Here is a 24,239-nt window from a genome sequence, read left to right as displayed (position 1 = left end):
TCAATGACAAGGGACTTCCTTTTTATAGCCGAGTCCGAACGGCGTTCGACATTCCAGAGAAACCACTTAGAGAAGCTTTGAAACCCTCAGAAATGACACCAGCATTACTGAGGTGGGATAATCCACCGCTGAAAAACATTTTGGTGTTCGGTCGTAGCAGGAATCGAACCCACGACCTTGTGTATGCAAGGTGGGCATGCTAACCATTGAACCACGGTGGCAATGGTGAGCACGCCCGCCTTGTGCATGCCAAATTTGATTGAAATCAGATCAGTTTTAGATATAGCTCCCCTACGTATGGACTTATATGAAAACTAAATCAGTAAAAAAGGCATAAAATTATACATATTTGTTATGTAGCCCAAAGCTAATTTTCCCAAAGTTCGTTTTCCTTAAAATGGATTATTAAAGAAAAGTAATCGTGAAAAAATTGCGATTTTAAGGGCTAAAAGTGGGTATTAATTGCTATTTTTTCACGATTACTTTTCTTAATTAATCCACTTTAAAGAATACAAACTTTGTGAAAATTTGCTTTGGGTTATTCCCCTTCAAGTTATAATAAAATTTGCAACAAAATTTGTATAATTGTATGACTTTTTTTCTGATTCAGTTTTCACTTTAGCGATTTTTGCGGCCCACCTTTAAGGTGGGTATTAAGTTCGAGTTTAGCCGCTAAAATCTTAATTTTTTACTTTTCTTTAATAATCTATTTTAAGGAATACAAACTTTGTGAAAATTTGCTTTGGGCTTTTCCCCATCAAGTTATAAAAAAAATTTGCAACAAATATGTATAATTTTATGCGTTTTTCTTACTGATTTAGTTTTCACTTTATCGATTTTAGTGGCTAAACTCGAACTTAGTACCCACCTTAAACTCGAACTTAATACCCACACCTTTACCTTAAATCTAAAGATGCAATATGTCAGTTAATTTAAAAACGATTGAAATTGAAAGCGTTACGCCTGTAACGGAAGGACGCTACTTTCAAAGATTTGTGTTCTAAATTTAATGAAAAAAATGTTGAAGCAAAAATTATAAACCTTATTTTAGTTAAAATTTCATTATTTTAAAGAAATTTGTCTTTAATATTGTGTAAATTACGAGTCCTAAAATTTAGATTTCATAATCTTCCATATTAAGGTGAGTACTATGTTCGGTTTTTTCACCAACACACTAAATTGAAACAAACAAAACACCAAGGAATTGATTGCAAATAATTTTGTATTTCTAAATTAGTTAATTAAAAAAAGTAACCGTGAAAACAAGCTGGTTTTCAGCTTGTAAACTGAACATAGTACTCAGCTTTAGGTAAAAACTGACGATTTTAAAATTGTCTCTGTGTATCAAACATGAAAGCTGATCTTGTGAATATACAATCGAATAAGCAAATTGTAATGAAATTCAAAATTGTCGAGAAAAGATCTGAGAAAGTATTTACTAGAAAGCTTGCATTCATTATTGCTATTTAGCAGTATACATACATATATATTTATTCTTCTTTTTAAATTTTGTCACGTTCGCATTTTATTGTAAACGAATATCCCTTACATGCATTAATTTATGGATATAATGAAAATTTTAAATCTTCTAAACCCCGTCTTCAGTAATAAAGGAATAAATGAGAATATATCACAGGCTTTTCGCTACACTCAAAGAAATTTGTTGATAGACTTAGGGGAAAATCTGCTAAAAAATTAGTTTTTGTCTGTTATTTTTTTTTAAGTTGTAGTTGAAACAAAAAACTGTACACTCATAGAAAAAAACTGCTATTAATAGCAAACACACCCAGAATGTGATTACTTCAAACAGGTTTCAAGAGAAAAATAATATTTTTGGATGAGAAACATGTAACAAGTTTGTCGCATTACTTTCTCGGAAATTATGTATCTGAGCATTTTTGAAACAAAAATGTTCCATGTTCTCCAACCAAGAGTAACATTTGGCTCCTAAAACATGTTTAAGGTATCTGAGATTCCTTCTCTGCGTGCACTGACTGCTGTTTTTCAGCAGACAAGAACTGCTTTTTCGCAAACGTTTTTGCTGTTATGAATAACAAAATTTGTTTGGTTTCGGTTTGGTTATTGTAAAACAACGAAAGTTGTATGAAAACGCAATATATTTATTAATTGATGGTAGCGAAAAAAGTTTGCTTATCGTATTCTTAAGTTTAAGCATCTCATCAGTCGACGAGTTTAGAACTTTCAAACGCTAATGTTCCAAAAAATGTTGGCATAATTATATACTCATTAGAGGTATGCGCGTGTGTGAAATTTCACTCACACTCACGCATATTCACGAAATGAAACCTATACTCACGCACGATTCCCGACGATTCACGAGACTCACAGCATTTTCCAACTGGGAGTGAGAAAATATTACAAAATTAAAAAATAAAATATAGTTCGACATGTTTATCGCAACCATGTTATTTTGTCGGAAATTATGTATCTTAGCATTTTATGTTGTCGAGAACCCAACATTTTCACGAACCGACTTTATTTCTCACGCACGACATATTTATTTTAGTCCCATTCACGCACATTCACGAGAGTTGCTTTGGATTTTGTTCACCACTCACGTGTCACAAGAATTTCGTGTCACGCGCACACTTCTAATACTCAGACAATCTTCCTTGCAAAAGTTTATTATGACTATTTTAGCACGATAATTCGAACCTAATACCCTGCCAACATTTTTTGAATTTGGGGACTCTTTTGAGAATCCCCACTACGTCGAAAACAATCATATACGACATCAAAAACTCGTCGGAAAAGCGCCGTCACTATTGAGAAGTTGTACCACGCCAAGTTACTACAAAAATGTTTCGCATGAGTGCAATTATTAGGTGCCTTTATAGATCAATTTAGAACGACGCCAATAAGGGACCCTCCAAACAATCAGAAAAAGTGCATTTTAAGATAGTTGTAAAAGAATCATTGTGGTCGAGTAAAACACGTTTGTTTAGATATTTATTAATTTGATTAAACATTTACAAATTCTTAAAAATATAACATTTATACCACTATCATATTACATTTAACATAATTTTTGGCATTAATGATGATGTTGAGTTACAAGTAGCGAGTTACATGTTGCTGCGTCTATCAACCAGTGTTTTTATTCCATGGAGGCAGCGCGTCTGTAAAATATCTGAAAAACAATCACTTTATTCCATTTGGAAAATCACCAAATTGTTCACCAATATACCTTTCACAATTTTAAGCGTATAACCTATGTTTTCAGAACTTTATTTTCGTTTTTATTTAATTAAAATATAACAAGCTGGTTGCGCTTGGCGTTTCACAAAAAAAATGGCTTTTTTAACAGTGGGGATGGCAAATTACTTGCATGTACTTTTTGATGTACCTTTTCATGATGGTTGAAGTGACATTTACGAGTCTGTGGTAACGATGAGGTTGAAATGGAACTTTGAAATGCTGGTAGGGTACCAGCCTTTAGATACAAATAGAATCATTGGTAGGAAACAACCTTCATATTGGTCACTGCAGGACATTCGCGTTTATACACAATAGAGTATATTTGGTGTACGCCATTCTGTTTTTAATTTTATTTTAAATTCGTACTAATAAAATCTTTCTACATATTTTTTCAGGTATTCGAAAACCGACGATTCTACAATCACTTTTTAGAATTCTTTTTGCTTTACGAATGGGGAAAAGATGCTTGCAATCACACATTACGCTCCGAAGCCTTGCAAAAAGTACTTCATAACAAGGTTAAATATGACATTATCTTAGTGGAGCAATTCAATTCCGATTGCATGATGGGAGTTGCATACAAACTAAATGCCCCTGTAATAGCTCTATCTAGTTGTGCAATTATGCCATGGCATTACGAACGCATGGGAATGCCTATAATTCCATCGTATATACCAGCCACGTTCATGGGACAGAGCGAAGAGATGACTTTTGGTGGACGTATTTGCAATTGGATTACATTTCATGTTATGATTGCCATGTACAAAATGTTTTCTATTCCAGCTGCAGACTCCTTTGTACAATTCAAATTTGGTCACGACATGCCTTCCGTGGGTGAATTGGCAAAGGAGACTACGATGATGTTTGTCAATCAACATTTTTCTTTGAGTGGAGCCAAACCCTTACCACCTTCTGTTATCGAATTGGGTGGCGTACACATCCAGAAATCTAAACCCTTGGATGTAGATTTACAAAAATTTCTGGACAATGCCGATCATGGCGTGGTCTTCATCAGTTGGGGCTCCATGATTAGGGCAGAAACCTTGCCAGTATCCAAACGAGATGCAATTGTCAAAGCTGCTAGACGTTTAAAGCAACGTGTCATCTGGAAATGGGAGAATGATACTCTGGCACATAAACCCGATAATATGTACATTAGCAAATGGTTGCCACAAAGAGATATTTTATGTCATCCTAATGTTAAGGTATTCATGACACATGCGGGTCTAATGGGCAGTTCGGAGGCAGCATATTGTGGAGTTCCTGTCGTGGCAACTCCAATGTATGGCGATCAGTTTCTAAATGCAGCAGCCATGAAACAACGAGGCATGGGCGTGATCCTTAACTATGAAGACATAGACGAAAACAGTGTCATCAGATCAATAAAGAAAGTGTTGGAGAGACCGTAAGTACACCTTCTGTGACCATCTTAACATATCCATCTGATTTTTTTTTTCATATTCCGCAGATATTTCGATAATGCTAAAATTGTGTCGTATGGTTTCAAACACAGGCCAGAGGCGGCGCTGCACACGGCCATTTGGTGGGTGGAATATGTAGCAAATACTGAGGGAGCACCACTTCTTAAGTCGCGAGCACCTCAACTCTCACGTTTCACTTATTATTCCCTGGATGTGTATGCCATATTTGCATTCATTGGACTCTTTTCCTTAATTACATGGGGCATGCTGGTGCGTAAAATTCGTCAAAATATCAACCGGAACAAAACCACTAAAGTAAAGTCCAACTAGGATTTGTACTGATCCTGTACATTTAACTCCCCCAAATTGTGTTGTGATATACATATAAACATTATGCGATTAGTGAAAATTTCTAAACATTGGTAGGATATAATCAAATTTTGCTCTAACAGGAAGACCTATTTTCCTGCATTTTGTGTGAGTTCTGAGAAAATGGATGATATTCAGTTACAACTCATGAATCAATTTGTAATGTGTTAAATGTATTCTTAAAACACAAGGTTCTAGAATCGCAAGGGTTAACCCCTTAAGGTCGGATAAGACTTAAGTTCGTTTAATCGCGTTGACATAGTAATTTATCTGCGAAAGTTTTCTTTAATAGTTAATTTTAAAGGAAATAAATTTTGCGAGAACATTCATTGTCAAGTTATAAACAAATTCGCCGGAAAAGAATCCGTCTTTACAGATTTCTTTTATCGGTTAAATTTAAACTTAGTACAGTACCACAAATTGAAGGGTTTGTCATTCAATCACTCACTATCAGCGTCTACACAGTGCAAAAAGAAAACGATGTTATTTTATTTAGTACAAAAAATATAAATATTAAATATTTGGCTTATACGCTCATACAATTTTATATGTATATGTATGTATTTTTGTATACGAATAGTTTTTAATTTGTTGTTTGTGTAGTATTTAGTAAAATAAATGGTTTATCATAAAATTCAAAAGTGTATTGATCAATTCAGATTTATTTAATGTGATACAACAGAACTGTAATATTTAACAGGTTGGCTGATAAGTCCCCGGTCTAACAAAGAAAAACACATTTTTTTGTCAAAATTCGTTTTTATTATTCAACATAGTTCCCTTCAAGAGCGATACAACGATTATAACGACCTTCCAAGTTTTTGATTTTACTCCTTCGGTTTTGCCTCAAAGTAGGCCTCAGTTTCGGCGATCGCCTCTTCATTGCAGCAAAATTTTTTCCCTGCGAGCATCCTTTTGAGGTCTGAGAACAAGAAAAAGTCGCTGGGGGCCAGATCTGGTGAATACGGTGGGTGGGGAAGCAATTCGAAGCCCAATACATGAATTTTTGCCATCGTTCTCAATGGCTTGTGGCACGGTGCGTTGTCTTGGTCTTCTTCATATGGGGCCGTTTTGCCGCGATTTCGACCTTCAAACGCTCCAATAACGCCATATAATAGTCACTGTTGATGGTTTTTCCCTTCTCAAGATAATCGATAAAAATAAACGTGTTGTTTCGTCCGTCTTTTTGTGTTGGAGAAGGTGCATCCCGGGGAGCCTTCTCCGTTTGCTGTTGGTCCGAGCCGGGATAGAGGAGAACCCCGGACCATGGTATTGTTCAGTCTGCCGAAACCAACGTTCGTTTTCGGTCAGGTGTAACCGGTGCTTGGAGTGGGTGCATTACCGGAACTGCTCCGGCTTAACATCGCTGCGGGAGTATAGTCATACAGACTACGTGGCAGGATGCTGTGCCAGCGAAAGCAGCAGTGGGTCGTCTGACTATGCGACACCCCCACCCCAACCCGCCGCTTCAGTGAGCTCCCGTCCCCCTCTCATGTTCATGTTGCCCAGAGGGCGTTCCGGGACATCATCAACGCAGCAGCCGCTCGCTTCATACCCGCTGGACGAATTGCCCAAGTGAGGCCCAACTTCACAGTAGAGGTGTGCACGTGAGTAATATTTTGCTCACGCTCACGCACACTCACGACGGAGAAATCTTGTTCACGCACACTCACGCACGATATTTTTTGGTAGGACTCACGCTCACGCACGTTCACGATAAGAAAATTTATACTCACGCACACTCACGCACGCAAATCTTTCAAATGTCGTGACTCACGACAAATATCGTGACTCACGAAAAATGTCGTGACTCACGAAAAACATCGTGACTCACGAATAATTTTATGAGTAATTTACCTATAGAACCTGACTAAAACATGAGTATGATTAAACTCGAGAGCGTTATAAAACTGGTTAACACCTAGGATGTCACTAAAATTATAAATGAATTCAACTCGTAGGCATTTTATGTTCGTAAGAGGGACATCGAGAAAAAAATGTCAGAGCTGGAAATTAAAGGTGGTCCAGTGCGCGTCATCGAGGGCTCAAAAATCAAAACTCCTGTTTTCGATGGCTCAACGTCATTTGATGTCTTCAAATTCCAATTCGAAATGGTTGCTTGTAGAAATTTGTGGAATGACGATGATAAAGCAATTGAACTTCTATTGGCATTAAAGGGCAATGCTGCTGATGTGATACAAAGCATTCCCGCTGCTTCTAGAAATAACTATAATGAAGTAATAGCGGCACTTCAACGCAAGTATGGTGGAGAGCACAAGCAGGACATCTTCAGAATGGAATTGAGAGGAAGAATCCAGAAATCGAATGAAACCCTACAAGATTTCGCAACAGAAGTTGAGCGGCTAGTGCTTTTGACATACCCAGGTGAGAGTCATCCTCTTGTGGACCGCATCAAGATTGAAACCTTCGTCAATGGAATTCGAGACCCAGATATAAAATGTGCAACATATGCGTCACAAAAGGCTACATTCGCTGAAACAGTAACATTCGCACTTGCACAGGAGACTGCGAGATTGCTAGCGCGGCCTCAAATTCACAAAGTACGTAAAGTAGAGACAGAGTGTGATGAATCAAAGTCCGTTATTGAGTCGATGAAAGAGGCCATGAAGCAGGCAATGCAAGAAATGAAGCAAGAGGCAAATAAATCCCGGATCAAAGGTGACCCCACAGTCAAGTGAGTCATCTTTAAACTAAATCGAGCTAGTTCAGCGGGGCAAGAGCTGGCTCCCACAGACGATGGCCCCACCATCTCCATAGCAATATTTCAACAGAAAAATAACAATTTAACTATTGCGGGTGTTATTAATGGCGACAAGCGTACTTTGACGTTGGATACTGGTGCATCAAAGTCTATCATTAGATCTGATTTAGTAAAAGGAAAAGTTACACCACTGATTGGAGTCAAGCTACGCACGGCTACAGGGGAACCCGCAACCGTATATGGAAAGGTCACCGTAAAATTAACTATTGCTAACAAATCCGTTACTTATGATTTCATTGTGGCCGATATTGTAGACGAAGTTATAATTGGAGCGGATTTCATGATTGCTTTTGGCCTCAATCTGGATATGAAGCGTCGTGTAATGACATGGTGCGATGCCGAAATAACGGTAAACGTGGGATACGACGAGAATACACCTGTCAGACGTTTGACAACGAGCCAGTCAGAGTCTATACCACCGAATGCCGAAGCAATTATATGGGTTTCTATGAATGGAGATTGTGAAGTCGGCCAATTGTGGGTTGTTGAACCAGCAGAAAACAAAAGCAACAACATCTTGATAGCAAATGCCCTGGTAACAACGAACGAAGAGAGACTAATACCAGTTCGTGTCTTGAACTTGTCTGACAATCACGAGCAAATTGTAAAATTTTCTGACATTGGCAAATGTACACCAGCCGAGGCAATAGTCAATTTGGAAGGCAACTCATCAAAGACACATGGAGCAGTGAGAAAACATCTAGAAGCGTATGTCGAGGCTTGGACACGTCATCTATCGCCGTCAGAGAGAAATAAAGCCAAGCAATTGTTGTGGAAAAACGCCTGTGCTTTTGCTTCTGAAAAGGGAAATCAAGGAAGAACATCTGTAGTGAAACATGAAATTAAAACCGCAGAAGAAAAGCCCATAAAACAGGCACCACGAAGTGTTCCCCTGGCAAAAAGAGACGAAGTTCAAAAGCTCATAAAGGAAATGGCGGAGAGTGGAGTGATCGAGCCATCATCAAGTCCTTGGTGTTCCCCAGTTGTGCTGGTCAAAAAGAAAGATGGAAGTACCCGATTCTGCGTGGACTACAGAAAACTGAATGATGTCACCAAAAAGGACAGTTATCCGCTTCCACGCATTGATGACACGTTGGACACACTAGCCGGAACAACATGGTTTTCTACGCTTGATTTGCAGAGTGGATATTGGCAAGTAGAGATCGCCGAGAAAGACAAGGAAAAGACGGCTTTTGGCGTTAATGGCGGTCTCTGGCAATTCAATGTAATGCCGTTCGGGCTCTGCAACGCTCCGGCTACCTTCGAAAGATTGATGGAGCGGGTACTGAAGGGGTTGCACTGGAAGTCGTGCTTGATATACTTGGACGACATCATAGTGATGGGCAAAACATTTGACGAGCACCTTAAGAACTTGAAAGACGTTATCCAGCAATTGTCAGCCGCTGGTCTACGCATTAACGCAAAGAAATGCTCCCTTTTCCAGCGGGAAGTTAAATACCTGGGTCATCATGTGACTGCAGAGGGCATATCCACCGATGAAGACAAAATCCAAGCTGTCAGAGATTGGCCACGACCCCGAAATCTACACGAATTAAGAAGTTTCCTTGGGTTATGTACATATTACCGACGATTCGTCCCAAACTTCGCCAGCATCGCCGCTAGTCTCCATAAATTGACGCAAAAAGGTCAGAAGTTCCAGTGGAGCGACGAACAGGAGGATTCATTCCAACATTTAAAAGAACTTTTATGTTCAGCTCCTGTTCTAGCGTATCCTATTCCGGGCGAAAAATTTGTTTTGGATACAGATGCTAGCGCGCATGGTATTGGAGGTGTGCTATCCCAACAGATAGACGGCAAGGAGAAGGTCATCGGATATTTCAGCCGAACGTTGTCCAAGCCCGAAAAGAACTACTGTGTAACGCGACGAGAGCTGCTAGCCGTCATAGAGAGTGTAAAACATTATCATAAATATTTGTATGGACAACACTTCTTGCTCAGGACTGATCACTCAGCTCTACGATGGTTGCTCCAATTCAAGAATCCGGAAGCTCAACTGGCACGTTGGATCGAGAGGCTCCAAAGCTATGATTTCAGTATCGAGCATAGAAAAGGTGGAAAACACGGTAACGCTGACGCCTTGTCACGTCGACCTTGCAGTATAGAATGCAAGCACTGCTCGAAAGCTGAACACAAGGAGGAGATTGTTGATATTCGGCTGTTACACGTCGAATCTGGAGTGGACTGGCCAACAGAACAGCGTAAAGATCCCATTTTGATCAAAATTATTTTGGCAAAGGAAGAGAACAAGAAGCCCAGTAAGAAAGACATTGCAGCCGAAAGTCCACTTATGAAATCATACTGGGCTCAATGGGATAGTTTAGTTCTAGTCAATGGATCCCTGCAACGTAAATGGGAAAGCGAAGATGGCAAGAGCAGCCGAAATTTGATCATCGTTCCAGATTCCAAAATAAGAGATGTTTTGGCGGAGTTCCATAATGGTCCCAGTGGAGGTCATCTGGGAATAACCAAAACCGCCGAGAAAGTGAAGCAACGATTCTACTGGGTTGGATGCCAGAAATCAATTGCTGAATGGGTAGCCAATTGCGAGAAGTGCATGAAGGCGAAAGGTCCAACAAGGAAAAGTCGAGGTCCTATGCAAGAATATAGACCAGGAGCCCCGTTTGAAAGAATAGCAATGGACGTGGCAGGCCCTTTCCCAGTAAGTGATTCTGGAAACCGTTATGTCCTTGTGGTCATGGATTACTTCAGCAAATGGCCGGAGGTGTATGCAATTCCAAACCAAGAAGCAAAAACGATTGTGGATGTTGTCAACAAAAACTGGATATGTCGCTACGGTGTGCCGTCCGAGATTCACTCAGACCAGGGAAGAAATTTTGAATCGGCCATATTCAAAGAGATGTGTGAATCCCTTGGTATCAAGAAAACGAGGACTACACCATTACATCCACAATCCGATGGCATGGTAGAAAGGTTTAATCGCACTCTGGAGGAACATCTTCGAAAAGTAGTGGACAACGGCCAGAGGGACTGGGACGAGCATATACCAAAGTTTTTGCTGTCGTATAGATCTGCCATTCATGATTCCACCTCTCGAACACCGGCCAATGTTCTATTCGGAACTGAGTTGAAGTTGCCTGGTGATCTGATATTCGGTGCTAAACCTAATGAGCTCGCCATGGAAGAAAACAGAAACGACATCCCAAACACTTTCGGTGAAGTTCACGAATCAGTGCGCAACAAAATAAAAATGGTCAGCAACAGAATGAAGGCGAGATACGATCGTGCTGTAAATACTGAGGGCTTCCAAGAAGAAGAATTGGTTCTGCTATTTAACCCGCAACGAAAGAAAGGATTGTGTCCTAAACTGCAAACACAGTGGGAAGGCCCGAACAAAGTCATCAAGAAGATCAATGATGTTGTATACCGGATTCAGAAGGACGACAGCCCTAGATCAAAGATGAAAGTTGTACATCTGGAACGATTGGCTCCTTACGGAACAGGTTCTGTGCCTGTTCGGGACGAACAGGCTTAAGCGGGAGACAGTGTTACGAATTTGATAATTATAGATATAAGTTTATTTAAATTAGTTTCCGTTAATTTAAAATTTAAAATTGTAACGATAAAATTTCGCTATCACTTGTTGGAATCATCTATTCATTTTCTAGTATTTTCCTGAATTTCTTTTATGCTCTTTTGTTTGCTTACCGAAATGTTAGTTCTTACTCTCTCATAGAATAACAACCCCTTTGCTTTGTTATTTTGCTTTCTCATTTCATCTCATTGTCTATTGTCATTGTTGTTGTAGTAATGCGAGCATATATCTATGTGAGTGTGTATGTGTTTGGCAGCCACCAGACGAATTACTTAATGGTCGTAGATCCTTCTAGCATTGTCTAAGAATGTTCTGGCGTTGCCAGAATATTGTAGTGCTACCAGAATGTTCTCGTATTGCCACACCGTCATATAAAAGCGCTCGCATGCTGCTAACGAGTCAGTCTTAATTAAAGCGTCAAACGAATAACTTCAGTGTGAACGAATTGTAAAGTGTGAAGTCATAGTAAATAAATTGTAGATTGTCGTTATTTAAAAGAACTGTGTTTTAATTGTCAGGTAATTAAAAACGCCTAAATATAAAAACGTAACAATTGGTGTCGGAAGTGAAATAACGAAAAAAAAATCTACAATGAAGTTTAATGAGCTTCGAGTGGAAGACTTAAAAAAGGAATTGAGCAAACTGGAGCTGCCGACAACAGGCAATAAGGCCCAGCTTCAAAAGCGTCTACTGGAAGAGTTTGAACGGCGTAATATGGACATCGCGACGCATGAGTTTGATTATAAGGAAGACATTGATGAATCAATACTCGTCAATACAAGCACTGTAGAAACTCCATCTGTGGCTTCGAATGTTGTGGATTACACATCAATGCTCAATGCTTTGAGCAAAATGATGGAAGAAAATTCTAGAAAATTGGAAGAAAAATTCGACGAAAATTCTAGAATGGTCAACGAAAAATTACAACAAATTTCTGAAGGCATGGAGAAACGTGTGGACCATATAGAAAATCAAATTGTGGAATTGGATAAGAAAGTTCTTTCCGTGGATGAGAAAATTATGGTTCATGATGAGAAGTTTCTGCACATCGAGAAAAAAATGTCAGAGCTGGAAATTAAAGGTGGTCCAGTGCGCGTCATCGAGGGCTCAAAAATCAAAACTCCTGTTTTCGATGGCTCAACGTCATTTGATGTCTTCAAATTCCAATTCGAAATGGTTGCTTGTAGAAATTTGTGGAATGACGATGATAAAGCAATTGAACTTCTATTGGCATTAAAGGGCAATGCTGCTGATGTGATACAAAGCATTCCCGCTGCTTCTAGAAATAACTATAATGAAGTAATAGCGGCACTTCAACGCAAGTATGGTGGAGAGCACAAGCAGGACATCTTCAGAATGGAATTGAGAGGAAGAATCCAGAAATCGAATGAAACCCTACAAGATTTCGCAACAGAAGTTGAGCGTCTAGTGCTTTTGACGTACCCAGGTGAGAGTCATCCTCTTGTGGACCGCATCAAGATTGAAACCTTCGTCAATGGTATTCGAGACCCAGATATAAAATGTGCAACATATGCGTCACAAAAGGCTACATTCGCTGAAACAGTAACATTCGCACTTGCACAGGAGACTGCGAGATTGCTAGCGCGGCCTCAAATTCACAAGGTACGTAAAGTAGAGACAGAGTGTGATGAATCAAAGTCCGTTATTGAGTCGATGAAAGAGGCCATGAAGCAGGCAATGCAAGAAATGAAGCAAGAAGCAAATAAATCCCGGATCAAATGCTATAACTGTGATAAGCCGGGACATCTAGCTCGAGAATGCAAAGCACGACGCAAACGGTCAAGGTCCACATCACCATCTCCATTAAACAATAGCCATAAGAAGGTGACCCCACAGTCAAGTGAGTCACCTTTAAACTAAATCGAGCTAGTTCAGCGGGGCAAGAGCTGGCTCCCACAGACGATGGCCCCACCATCTCCATAGCAATAGTTCAACAGAAAAATAACAATTTAACTATTGCGGGTGTTATTAATGGCGACAAGCGTACTTTGACGTTGGATACTGGTGCATCAAAGTCTATCATTAGATCTGATTTAGTAAAAGGAAAAGTTACACCACTGATTGGAGTCAAGCTACGCACGGCTACAGGGGAACCCGCAACCGTATATGGAAAGGTCACCGTAAAATTAACTATTGCTAACAAATCCGTTACTTATGATTTCATTGTGGCCGATATAGTAGACGAAGTTATAATTGGAGCGGATTTCATGATTGCTTTTGGTCTCAATTTGGATATGAAGCGCCGTGTAATGACATGGTGCGATGCCGAAATAACGGTAAACGTGGGATACGACGGGAATACACCTGTCAGACGTTTGACAACGAGCCAGTCAGAGTCTATACCACCGAATGCCGAAGCAATTATATGGGTTTCTATGAATGGAGATTGTGAAGTCGGCCAATTGTGGGTTGTTGAACCAGCAGAAAACAAAAGCAACAACATCTTGATAGCAAATGCCCTGGTAACAACGAACGAAGAGAGACTAATACCAGTTCGTGTCTTGAACTTGTCTGACAATCACGAGCAAATTGTAAAATTTTCTGACATTGGCAAATGTACGCCGCAATAGTCAATTTGGAAGGCAACTCATCAAAGACACATGGAGCAGTGAGAAAACATCTAGAAGGGTATGTCGAGGCTTGGACACGTCATCTATCGCCGTCAGAGAGAAATAAAGCCAAGCAATTGTTGTGGAAAAACGCCTCTGCTTTTGCTTCTGAAAAGGGAAATCAAGGAAGAACATCTGTAGTGAAACATGAAATTAAAACCGCAGAAGAAAGGCCCATAAAACAGGCACCACGAAGTGTTCCCCTGGCAAAAAGAGATGAAGTTCAAAAGCTCATAAAGGAAATGGCGGAGAGTGGTGTGATCGAGCCGTCATCAAGTCCTTGGTGTTCCCCAGTTGTGCTGGTCAAAAAGAAAGATGGAAGTACCCGATTCTGCGTGGACTACAGAAAACTGAATGATGTCACCAAAAAGGACAGTTATCCGCTTCCACGCATTGATGACACGTTGGACACACTAGCCGGAACAACATGGTTTTCTACGCTTGATTTGCAGAGTGGATATTGGCAAGTAGAGATCGCCGAGAAAGACAAGGAAAAGACGGCTTTTGGCGTTAATGGCGGTCTCTGGCAATTCAATGTAATGCCGTTCGGGCTCTGCAACGCTCCGGCTACCTTCGAAAGATTGATGGAGCGGGTACTGAAGGGGTTGCACTGGAAATCGTGCTTGATATACTTGGACGACATCATAGTGATGGGCAAAACATTTGACGAGCACCTTAAGAACTTGAAAGACGTTATCCAGCAATTGTCAGCCGCTGGTCTACGCCTTAACGCCAAGAAATGCTCCCTTTTCCAGCGGGAAGTTAAATACCTGGGTCATCATGTGACTGCAGAGGGCATATCCACCGATGAAGACAAAATCCAAGCTGTCAGAGATTGGCCACGACCCCGAAATCTCCACGAATTAAGAAGTTTCCTTGGGTTATGTACATATTACCGACGATTCGTCCCAAACTTCGCCAGCATCGCCGCTAGTCTCCATAAATTGACGCAAAAAGGTCAGAAGTTCCAGTGGAGCGACGAACAGGAGGATTCATTCCAACATTTAAAAGAACTTTTATGTTCAGCTCCTGTTCTAGCGTATCCTATTCCGGGCGAAAAATTTGTTTTGGATACAGATGCTAGCGCGCATGGTATTGGAGGTGTGCTATCCCAACAGATAGACGGCAAGGAAAAGGTCATCGGATATTTCAGCCGAACGTTGTCCAAGCCCGAAAAGAACTACTGTGTAACGCGACGAGAGCTGCTAGCCGTCATAGAGGGTGTAAAACATTATCATAAATATTTGTATGGACAACACTTCTTGCTCAGGACTGATCACTCAGCTCTTCGATGGTTGCTCCAATTCAAGAATCCGGAAGCTCAACTGGCACGTTGGATCGAGAGGCTCCAAAGCTATGATTTCAGTATCGAGCATAGAAAAGGTGGAAAACACGGTAACGCTGACGCTTTGTCACGTCGACCTTGCAGTATAGAATGCAAGCACTGCTCGAAAGCTGAACATAAGGAGGAGATTGTTGATATTCGGCTGTTACACATCGAATCTGGAGTGGACTGGCCAACAGAACAGCGTAAAGATCCCATTTTGAACAAAATTATTTCGGCAAAGGAAGAGAACAAGAAGCCCAGTAAGAAAGACATAGCAGCCGAAAGTCCACTTATGAAATCATACTGGGCTCAATGGGATAGTTTAATTCTAGTCAATGGATCCCTGCAACGTAAATGGGAAAGCGAAGATGGCAAGAGCAGCCGAAATTTGATCATCGTTCCAGATTCCAAAATAAGAGACGTTTTGGCGGAGTTCCATAATGGTCCCAGTGGCGGTCATCTGGGAATAACCAAAACCGCCGAGAAAGTGAAGCAACGATTCTACTGGGTTGGATGCCAGAAATCAATTGCTGAATGGGTAGCCAATTGCGAGAAGTGCATGAAGGCGAAAGGTCCAACAAGGAAAAGTCGAGGTCCTATGCAAGAATATAGACCAGGAGCCCCGTTTGAAAGAATAGCAATGGACGTGGCAGGCCCTTTCCCAGTAAGTGATTCTGGAAACCGTTATGTCCTTGTGGTCATGGATTACTTCAGCAAATGGCCGGAGGTGTATGCAATTCCAAACCAAGAAGCAAAAACGATTGTGGATGTTGTCAACAAAAACTGGATATGTCGCTACGGTGTGCCGTCCGAGATTCACTCAGACCAGGGAAGAAATTTTGAATCGGCCATATTCAAAGAGATGTGTGAATCCCTTGGTATCAAGAAAACGAGGACTACACCATTACATCCACAATCCGATGGCATGGTAGAAAGGTTTAATCGCACTCTGGAGGAACATCTTCGAAAAGTAGTGGACAACGGCCAGAGGGACTGGGACGAGCATATACCAAAGTTTTTGCTGTCGTATAGATCTGCCATTCATGATTCCACCTCTCGAACACCGGCCAATGTTCTATTCGGAACTGAGTTGAAGTTGCCTGGTGATCTGATATTCGGTGCTAAACCTAATGAGCTCGCCATGGAAGAAAACAGAAACGACATCCCAAACACTTTCGGTGAAGTTCACGAATCAGTGCGCAACAAAATAAAAATGGTCAGCAACAGAATGAAGGCGAGATACGATCGTGCTGTAAATACTGAGGGCTTCCAAGAAGAAGAATTGGTTCTGCTATTTAACCCGCAACGAAAGAAAGGATTGTGTCCTAAACTGCAAACACAGTGGGAAGGCCCGTACAAAGTCATCAAGAAGATCAATGATGTTGTATACCGGATTCAGAAGGACGACAGCCCTAGATCAAAGATGAAAGTTGTACATCTGGAACGATTGGCTCCTTACGGAACAGGTTCTGTGCCTGTTCGGGACGAACAGGCTTAAGCGGGAGGCAGTGTTACGAATTTGATAATTATAGATTTAAGCTTATTTAAATTTCAAATTGTAACGATAAAATTTCGCTATCACTTGTTGGAATCATCTACTCATTTTCTAGTATTTTCCTGAACTTCTTTTATGTTCTTTTGTTTGCTTACTGAAATGTTAGTTCTTACTCTCTCATAGAATAGCAACCCCTTTGCTTTGTTATTCTGCATTCTCATTTTATCTCATTGTCTATTGTCATTGTTGTTGTAGTAATGCGAGCATATATCTATGTGAGTGTGTATGTGTTTGGCAGCCACCAGACGAATTACTTAATGGTCGTAGATCCTTCTAGCATTGTCTAAGAATGTTCTGGCGTTGCCAGAATATTGTAGTGCTACCAGAATGTTCTCGTATTGCCACACCGTCATATATAAAAGCGCTCGCATGCTGCTAACGAGTCAGTCTTACTGCCTGTTCGTGGAATTTTCGTTTGCCTCGAGACGAACGAATCGTCAAAAATCCCATATTGATATCTCGAAAATCAGAGTCTGTAGAATCCCAATTGTTTCATTGTTCGATAGTAAATCATAAATAATGAGTTCATGACAAATTTCAGGATTTGCTAGTAAATATATCAAAAGTTATTTTAGTTACAATCTAGACGAACGATTCGTGTCGAGTCGATTTTGTGTTTCATGAACAGGCAGATAATTAAAGCGTCAAACGAATAACTTCAGTGTGAACGAATTGTAAAGTGTGAAGTTATAGTAAATAAATTGTAGATTGTCGTTATTTAAAAGAACTGTGTTTTAATTGTCGGGTAATTAAAAACGCCTAAATATAAAAACGTAACAATATTTTTCATTCGGGTATGTTCTTGCTTTCACATGCAAGACTTGTGGGGAATTATACCCGGCGGGGTTGTTCTGCAAGACACTTTTTCTTCACAGTTGGGAAACTTTTCACGGAATTGTTTTAGTGGAATATTTCTTATTTGCAAAAAAGAAAATTCTTCATATATTTCTATATGCTTCATAAGTATTGGGTTATAAAATAGCATAATAACCCTCTTAAACCATGATTAAAAATTATACCATATATTGTCGAAGATTCCCATTTCATTTGTTGCTATAAATTGGCGGTTGTTTAAAAGCAGCTGATTTTATCAGCCTCTTTCTGTATATCGAGCGAGCAATATCGGTAATACCAAAGCTGCAGGCATTGTGCGACATCTATACGGTTGACATTTGTTGTTTTTGTAGAAGAGAAATTTTCGTCCTCTTGTGTTTTTTTTTTCTCCCTAACCAAAACAAAAGCAGCAACATATAGGGGCGCGTCGACGGCGAAATAAACATTAGTCGGCTTTGGAATTGTTATTGTACAAATCTTGAAACTTATCAGTTATTAACTCTCCTCCCATATCACCACAATTTTTAGGACGGTAGTCACCGATATTTGTTCATTCGCGAATAAGAGTTGCAACACTCAACAAGGAAACGAAAAGTGTAATCCATTTACATTCCATCGCACAATCTGTCCTAAATAATACATACAAGATGGTTAAAACCCGTGTATACGTTGTTGGTGTTGGTATGACCAAAGTAAGTATTAAGTTAATAACTAACTCCCCCTCCCCACAATTGCATATATTTTCTATGACAAGTATTATATCGTTTATGAACTTTGATCTTCCTTGCGAAATTCTTTGTACTGAATTAACTGGAAATGGATTTAATGTCCATTGTTGTTGGTTGGGAATCTATTAAAAGATGGCTTCATGTTTGAGGTTTCTAATAACGCGTCAGATTATCTTACTCCAGCAGTTGTGGACATTTCTTAATCTTACTATTTTATGAATATTATCAGAAAAAAATCAACTTGTTTTCTTATATTTTATAGGCTGATCAATGTTCAAGTATGTTCTAAATTTAAATTGATATCGATTGCTGTTTACTTACTTTCAGTTCGAGAAACCTGGTCGTCGCTCTGATGTTGACTATCCCGATTATGCTAAAGAAGCCATTAAAAAGGCTTTAGCTGATGCCAAAATTTCTTACAATGAAGTGCAACAAGCTACAGTGGGTTATGTGTATGGCGATTCCACCTCTGGACAACGTGCTTTGTATGAGGTCGGTATGACCGGCATACCAGTATTCAACGTCAACAACAATTGTTCAACTGGATCAAGTGCTTTGTATTTGGGCAAACAAATCATTGAATCTGGAAATGCCGATTGTGTTTTGGCTTTTGGTTTCGAAAAAATGGAACGTGGTTCCTTGTCTGCGAAGGTAAGTTTAGTATGAGTATACGTGTATACAGATATATTTAATCAATATATCGTGTATGGTTTTTCGGAATAAACCAAATGAATAAATTTATAATTTAATTTATACAACTTAAAAGCACAGACTTTTACACAAATTTCAATCCACAAGTGCTTTATTCGCAAAATCTTATTGGAAGTTGTATTCTTTGTAATTCAAGATTAGAAAGAAATTCCCTACGAATTGAAGGAGCAACCATCATAAATGTTATCTCCTAAAAGCTTCATGGTTTTTTGATGATTCTAAATAGGTTTAGATGTTGAGAAATTTAAAACATCGGATTAATATTGAAATGAAATGTGAAGCCTATCCATATGTGCAAAGGTCAGTTTTGGGTACAACAACGTAAAATAACATAAAATAAAATCACTTTCGAAATTCAGAAAACAACAAATTCAGGAATTAAAATTCTATTTTTTCCTAACGCTATTGAAAGTTGATAAATTACTCTTCCAAAAAGTCGATCTTTGGATTCTGGTTTCAACTCCTATTTCGGTTAAATTATAAAAGATATAACCAACTTGGGCTAGGCCTGGAAATATTTCATTTGTATTTTCATATCGATATACTTAAACTTTTACTGGAGTAAAAATTTCGGGTTTGAACAAATCCAATTAATTTGGACTAATTACACGCCATAGATTGTTAGATTAAACGATAGTTACAACCGATTATTTTATTTACTCATTGATTCTGTAAATTCGTAATAGAAAGCTAGACCTGTAATATGTGATACTCTTTAGGTTAGGTAAGGTATAGTCCTTACATTACGGTCACATCGACTATTCAATCTAATGTGGTGGTGAACGTCTCTTATAATCAATTTGTTTACAACTTTCTCCAAGAGTTGTCAAACCGACTGTGGTCCATAGTAGTGAGGTGAGGTCACATCACATTGTGATCTAATTTTCTTAAAAAAAATTGCAATGACAAAAATTCTCACATTCGACAAAACAAAATGCAGATACCATTGATTTCCATTAATTTTCTTGTATTGTAGCAGTCTTTGTTTTTATTCAAAACATATTTAGGGCATCTATAGCATTACTAGTATAGACATTGTGTTAACGTTATCTGATATTTATACAGATGGGGTTATACGCGCGTTTATTTTATTCAAAGTTTATACGCATTTACTAACACACATTGTGTTTGCGTATTTGTTGATAAAATGTTGCATATATGTATAACACATATTTCTTACAGTGTTGAAAAAAATTTTATGGTAATGTTTTTTTCTAATTTTTAGTATTTCGACCGGGCTAATCCCATGGAACGTCATATTACAGAAATGAGTGAAATGGCCGAAATTGGACCTGGACCTATGGCTGCTCAAATCTTTGGCAATGCTGGCAAAGAACATATGAAGAAGTATGGTACAAAACCTGAACATTTTGGCAAAATTGCTTGGAAAAATCACAAACACTCTGTAAATAATCCGTAAGTAGAGCATTATCAAAAGATACAAAATCCAAACCAAATCATTAGCTAGTTTTAAAGTCCAATCTATTATTGTGCTAAATTTTGTTTGGTTATCTTATCAAACCGAAATACTTACTATAAAATAAAAAAGCAACAAGCACTACTCCACCACTCAAGAACAAAAATTATTAGAATCCCAACTTTATCAATTTATGTGAATTTCAATGTTGTCCTCATCCTTTCTAGCTATTCCCAATTCCGTGATGAATACACTCTTGAACAAATTATGAAATCTCCCACTGTTGTTGAGGGTGTTCTGACCAAATTGCAGTGTTGTCCCACTTCTGATGGTGCTGGAGCAGCCATTTTAGCTTCTGAAGCTTTTGTACATCGTTTTGGCTTAGAATCTCAGGCTGTTGAGATTGTTGGTATGGAAATGGCCTCAGATCCTGAGAGCACATTCACCGGCAAATCCCTTATGAAAATTGCCGGATACGATATGACCAAAATGGCTGCTACTCGCCTTTTCGGCAAATCTGGCTACAAACCCACCGATGTCCAAGTGGTTGAATTGCACGATTGCTTCTCTGCCAACGAATTGATTACCTATGAAGCTTTGGGTCTCTGTCCCGAAGGTGGTGCTGGGGAATTGATTGATCGTGGAGATAATACCTATGGTGGCAAATATGTCGTCAACCCCAGTGGTGGTCTCATTTCTAAGGGCCATCCTTTGGGTGCTACTGGTTTGGCTCAATGCGCCGAATTGTGCTGGCAATTGCGTGGTTTGGCCGAAAAACGTCAAGTAAAAGATGTCAAATTGGCTTTGCAACATAATTTGGGCTTGGGAGGCGCCGTTGTTGTTACCCTATACCGATTGGGATTCCCAACAGCTGCTGGAGTGAAATATAATTTAACATCAGCTACTCATCCAAATGGTGAAGGCTTCAAAGTGACCCCACTTTTAAAATTACTGGAACAAGCCATGCAGGAAGATGAAGATAATCTCATTGAAAAAGTTCGCGCTATTTACGGTTTCAAGGTAACAAATGGACCTGGCGGTCAAACTGGTTTCTGGACTATTAATGCCAAGGAGGGCAAAGGAAAAATCACCTACAATGGCAAGGAAAAATGTGATGTTACATTTATTATTTCCGATGAAGATGTCACCGAATTGATGACCGGTAAATTGCCTCCACAAAAAGCCTTTTTCCAAGGCAAAGTTAAGATTCAAGGCAACATGGGCTTGGCTATGAAATTAATGGACTTGCAACGTTCCGCCCAAGGCCGTATTGATGCTTTGCGAGCCAAATTGTAAATTGTTATTAATGTAAAATTATTTTTTGTTTTTTTTTTTTACGTTGGTTTTGTATCTATAAATTCTGTATAATTAATGTGATTGCATGCATGAGGATGAGGTGAAAGCAAACTTAGAAAATAAGTTAATTTTTGTATAAAGTTTTAAATAATAAATAAAACTTTTGTGTATATGTGAGAAAATACTTGTTTTTTACTAAAAGAAATATAAAAAGTAGTTGTCTGTCAAAAAAGAGCGAATATAAGAAAAAATTGTAAAGCGTGAAGACAAAGTTGTACGTACAATACTTCGATCGTCGCTATTACATAAATCTATTGCCCTATTTTCAGAAATTTGGATTTATTACCACCACGATTTCCTCTTTTTTTAATAATGGACTCAATATTAGTAGCATACTAACTCTGTAGGTTCAGAATCAACTATAGCTCCTAATATGAGACATTCCTGTTCAGGTTTTGATAAAACTCCCACCGTGGTTCAATGATTAGCATGTCCATCTTGCACACACAGGGTCGTGGGTTCAAACCCTGTTTCAACCAAACACAAAAGTTTTTTCAGCGGTGGATTATCCCATATCAGTAATGCTGGTGGCATTTCTGATTGTTTTAAAGCTTACCTAAGTGGTTTCACTGCAATGTGGAACGCCGAGCTTAACATAGAATCAGCAGCCCTCAGCCATGAGAAAACCCTCAGCAATGAGAAAAGGTTACCATTGTGGTATCACAATAGACTTAAAGTCTAAGTGAGCCTAAAATATCGGGCTGCCACTATACCTAAACTAACCTACACCAGCTTGTATCCACACACAAAAATTTTTTTTTCTGATTCAATCACGAAATTAATTGATCCAATCAATTTTTTAATTGAAATGTCTTCAATCACAAAAATGATAGTATCAATCACAGTTTTAATTGGGCATAGAAAAAATTCTTGATTAAAAAATTAATTGATTTCATTAGCAAATTTCAATTAAATTTTTAATTGATTCAATTAAAAATTTAATTGATGTTGACTGTAAAACTATATTAATTTATTAATTAAAAAAGGTAACTATTTTAAATTACTTTCTGAATTGATTTAGAGTTTTTATTTAGATTAACAATTGATTGAATGAAATACATTTTTAATTAAAAATTACAAAAAAAAAAGTTTCATCACTTTTTTTAACTGAATTAGTCATCCGAATTTATTAAAAAGTTAATTGTATCAATTAATTTTTTAATTAAAAATTTTAAATTTTTCTATCATTGACTTAATTAACTTAATGTTTCTATCATGATTAAAAAGTCAATTCTATCAATTAATTTATTAATTGAAACAATTTTCAACTTCAATTAACTTTTTAATTGGAAATATTTTTGTGACATTTTTTTCTGTGCAGATGAAGGAACTCTGCGACAATAATAAAAAGTCTCCAGAGGGGTCTGTTGGTGATAGGTTTAGCTGGCAATCGATAAGGTGACAAAAGGGACACATGCCAGCTCCGCTGCTATCAATCACTGATAGGTAGGGATCAAAGGCTTGCACAAGCCTATTCGAAGTAATCGATGTTCTAGTGAAGGCAATACACTCCACGAATACTTCGAATATTTCGATTAATGAATAGAACAGATACACTGTATGTTAAAGCGATTACAGTGTCAAGCATTGCAGAACCATCACATTCAAAACGAATCGTTGGGCAGTTCTTCGCTGGTCTGTCGCGGTAGGTCTCTTTCCTCCGGTGCTTTGGGCGATGGTAAACCTGCGAGAACAGGTCTATCCTTGTAGCTTCTCACCGCTTCAGCTTCAGTATCCTCATAAATCCTCTTCAGGCCTGCCTGGTATGCAGACTGATCTAGAGGTTCTCTTTTGTAACGCTGGATCTCGCACTTTGGAAGTTGAAGTTCAACCCTTACATTCCTGGGTGGTGGTTCTTATCCTCAAGATGGTAATTTGGCAGATCTATATGTTGTTCCACTGCGTGTCGCTTGTTTGAAAACCTAGTTTCTACCGCGGAGCTTATCACAAATTGCAATGGCAGGGCGGACGACATGAAAAGTAAGTCGATTGTGACCCCGAGAATCTTGGGATACACAGCAAAAAAATTTGGAAGTTCTTCTAAAGGCACAACTTTAAATGCACTTCCAAAAATTTTCTCCCACAGATGTTCTTTATTTGAACTACTCAGGAAGTTATTTTAATTCAATTTTTTATAACTCGATTTTTTCATATTTTTAAAAAGTAATTTTAACTTTTTTGGTTACAAACATAGCAAGGATTAATAAAATGGTGCAAATTATTTAGATTTTGTCGAAAAAATTCTAAATCCATTCTAGAAAAATTGTTCATTTTTGAAAATATTTGAGGTCAAGCATTTCAGACAAGCGTTAGAAT

At 38.7% G+C, this 24,239-nt stretch overlaps 2 protein-coding genes across 2 annotated transcripts; both read left to right on the top strand.

Annotated features, from left to right (window-relative positions):
• Positions 1 to 1,350: 1,350 nt before the first annotated feature.
• Positions 1,351 to 5,650, top strand: LOC142225324 (UDP-glycosyltransferase UGT5-like). The gene is made up of 3 exons (XM_075295098.1): positions 1,351 to 1,431; positions 3,615 to 4,624; positions 4,688 to 5,650. Exons 1-3 carry the CDS (start codon positions 1,351 to 1,353, stop codon positions 4,968 to 4,970), a joined length of 1,374 nt encoding a protein of 457 aa, XP_075151213.1. The 3' UTR covers positions 4,971 to 5,650.
• Positions 5,651 to 18,191: 12,541 nt separating this feature from the next.
• Positions 18,192 to 22,045, top strand: ScpX (Sterol carrier protein X-related thiolase). Its single transcript, XM_075297808.1, has 4 exons — positions 18,192 to 18,403; positions 18,767 to 19,090; positions 20,376 to 20,566; positions 20,795 to 22,045. Exons 1-4 carry the CDS (start codon positions 18,359 to 18,361, stop codon positions 21,861 to 21,863), a joined length of 1,629 nt encoding a protein of 542 aa, XP_075153923.1. The 5' UTR covers positions 18,192 to 18,358; the 3' UTR covers positions 21,864 to 22,045.
• The last annotated feature ends 2,194 nt before the right edge of the window (positions 22,046 to 24,239 follow it).

This window comes from Haematobia irritans, chromosome 2 (assembly GCF_050003625.1).
Source record: "Haematobia irritans isolate KBUSLIRL chromosome 2, ASM5000362v1, whole genome shotgun sequence".
Lineage (NCBI taxonomy): Eukaryota > Metazoa > Arthropoda > Insecta > Diptera > Muscidae > Haematobia > Haematobia irritans.
The sequence above is the reverse complement of the archived record's forward strand: the minus strand, read 5'-3'. Positions and strand labels throughout refer to the sequence as shown.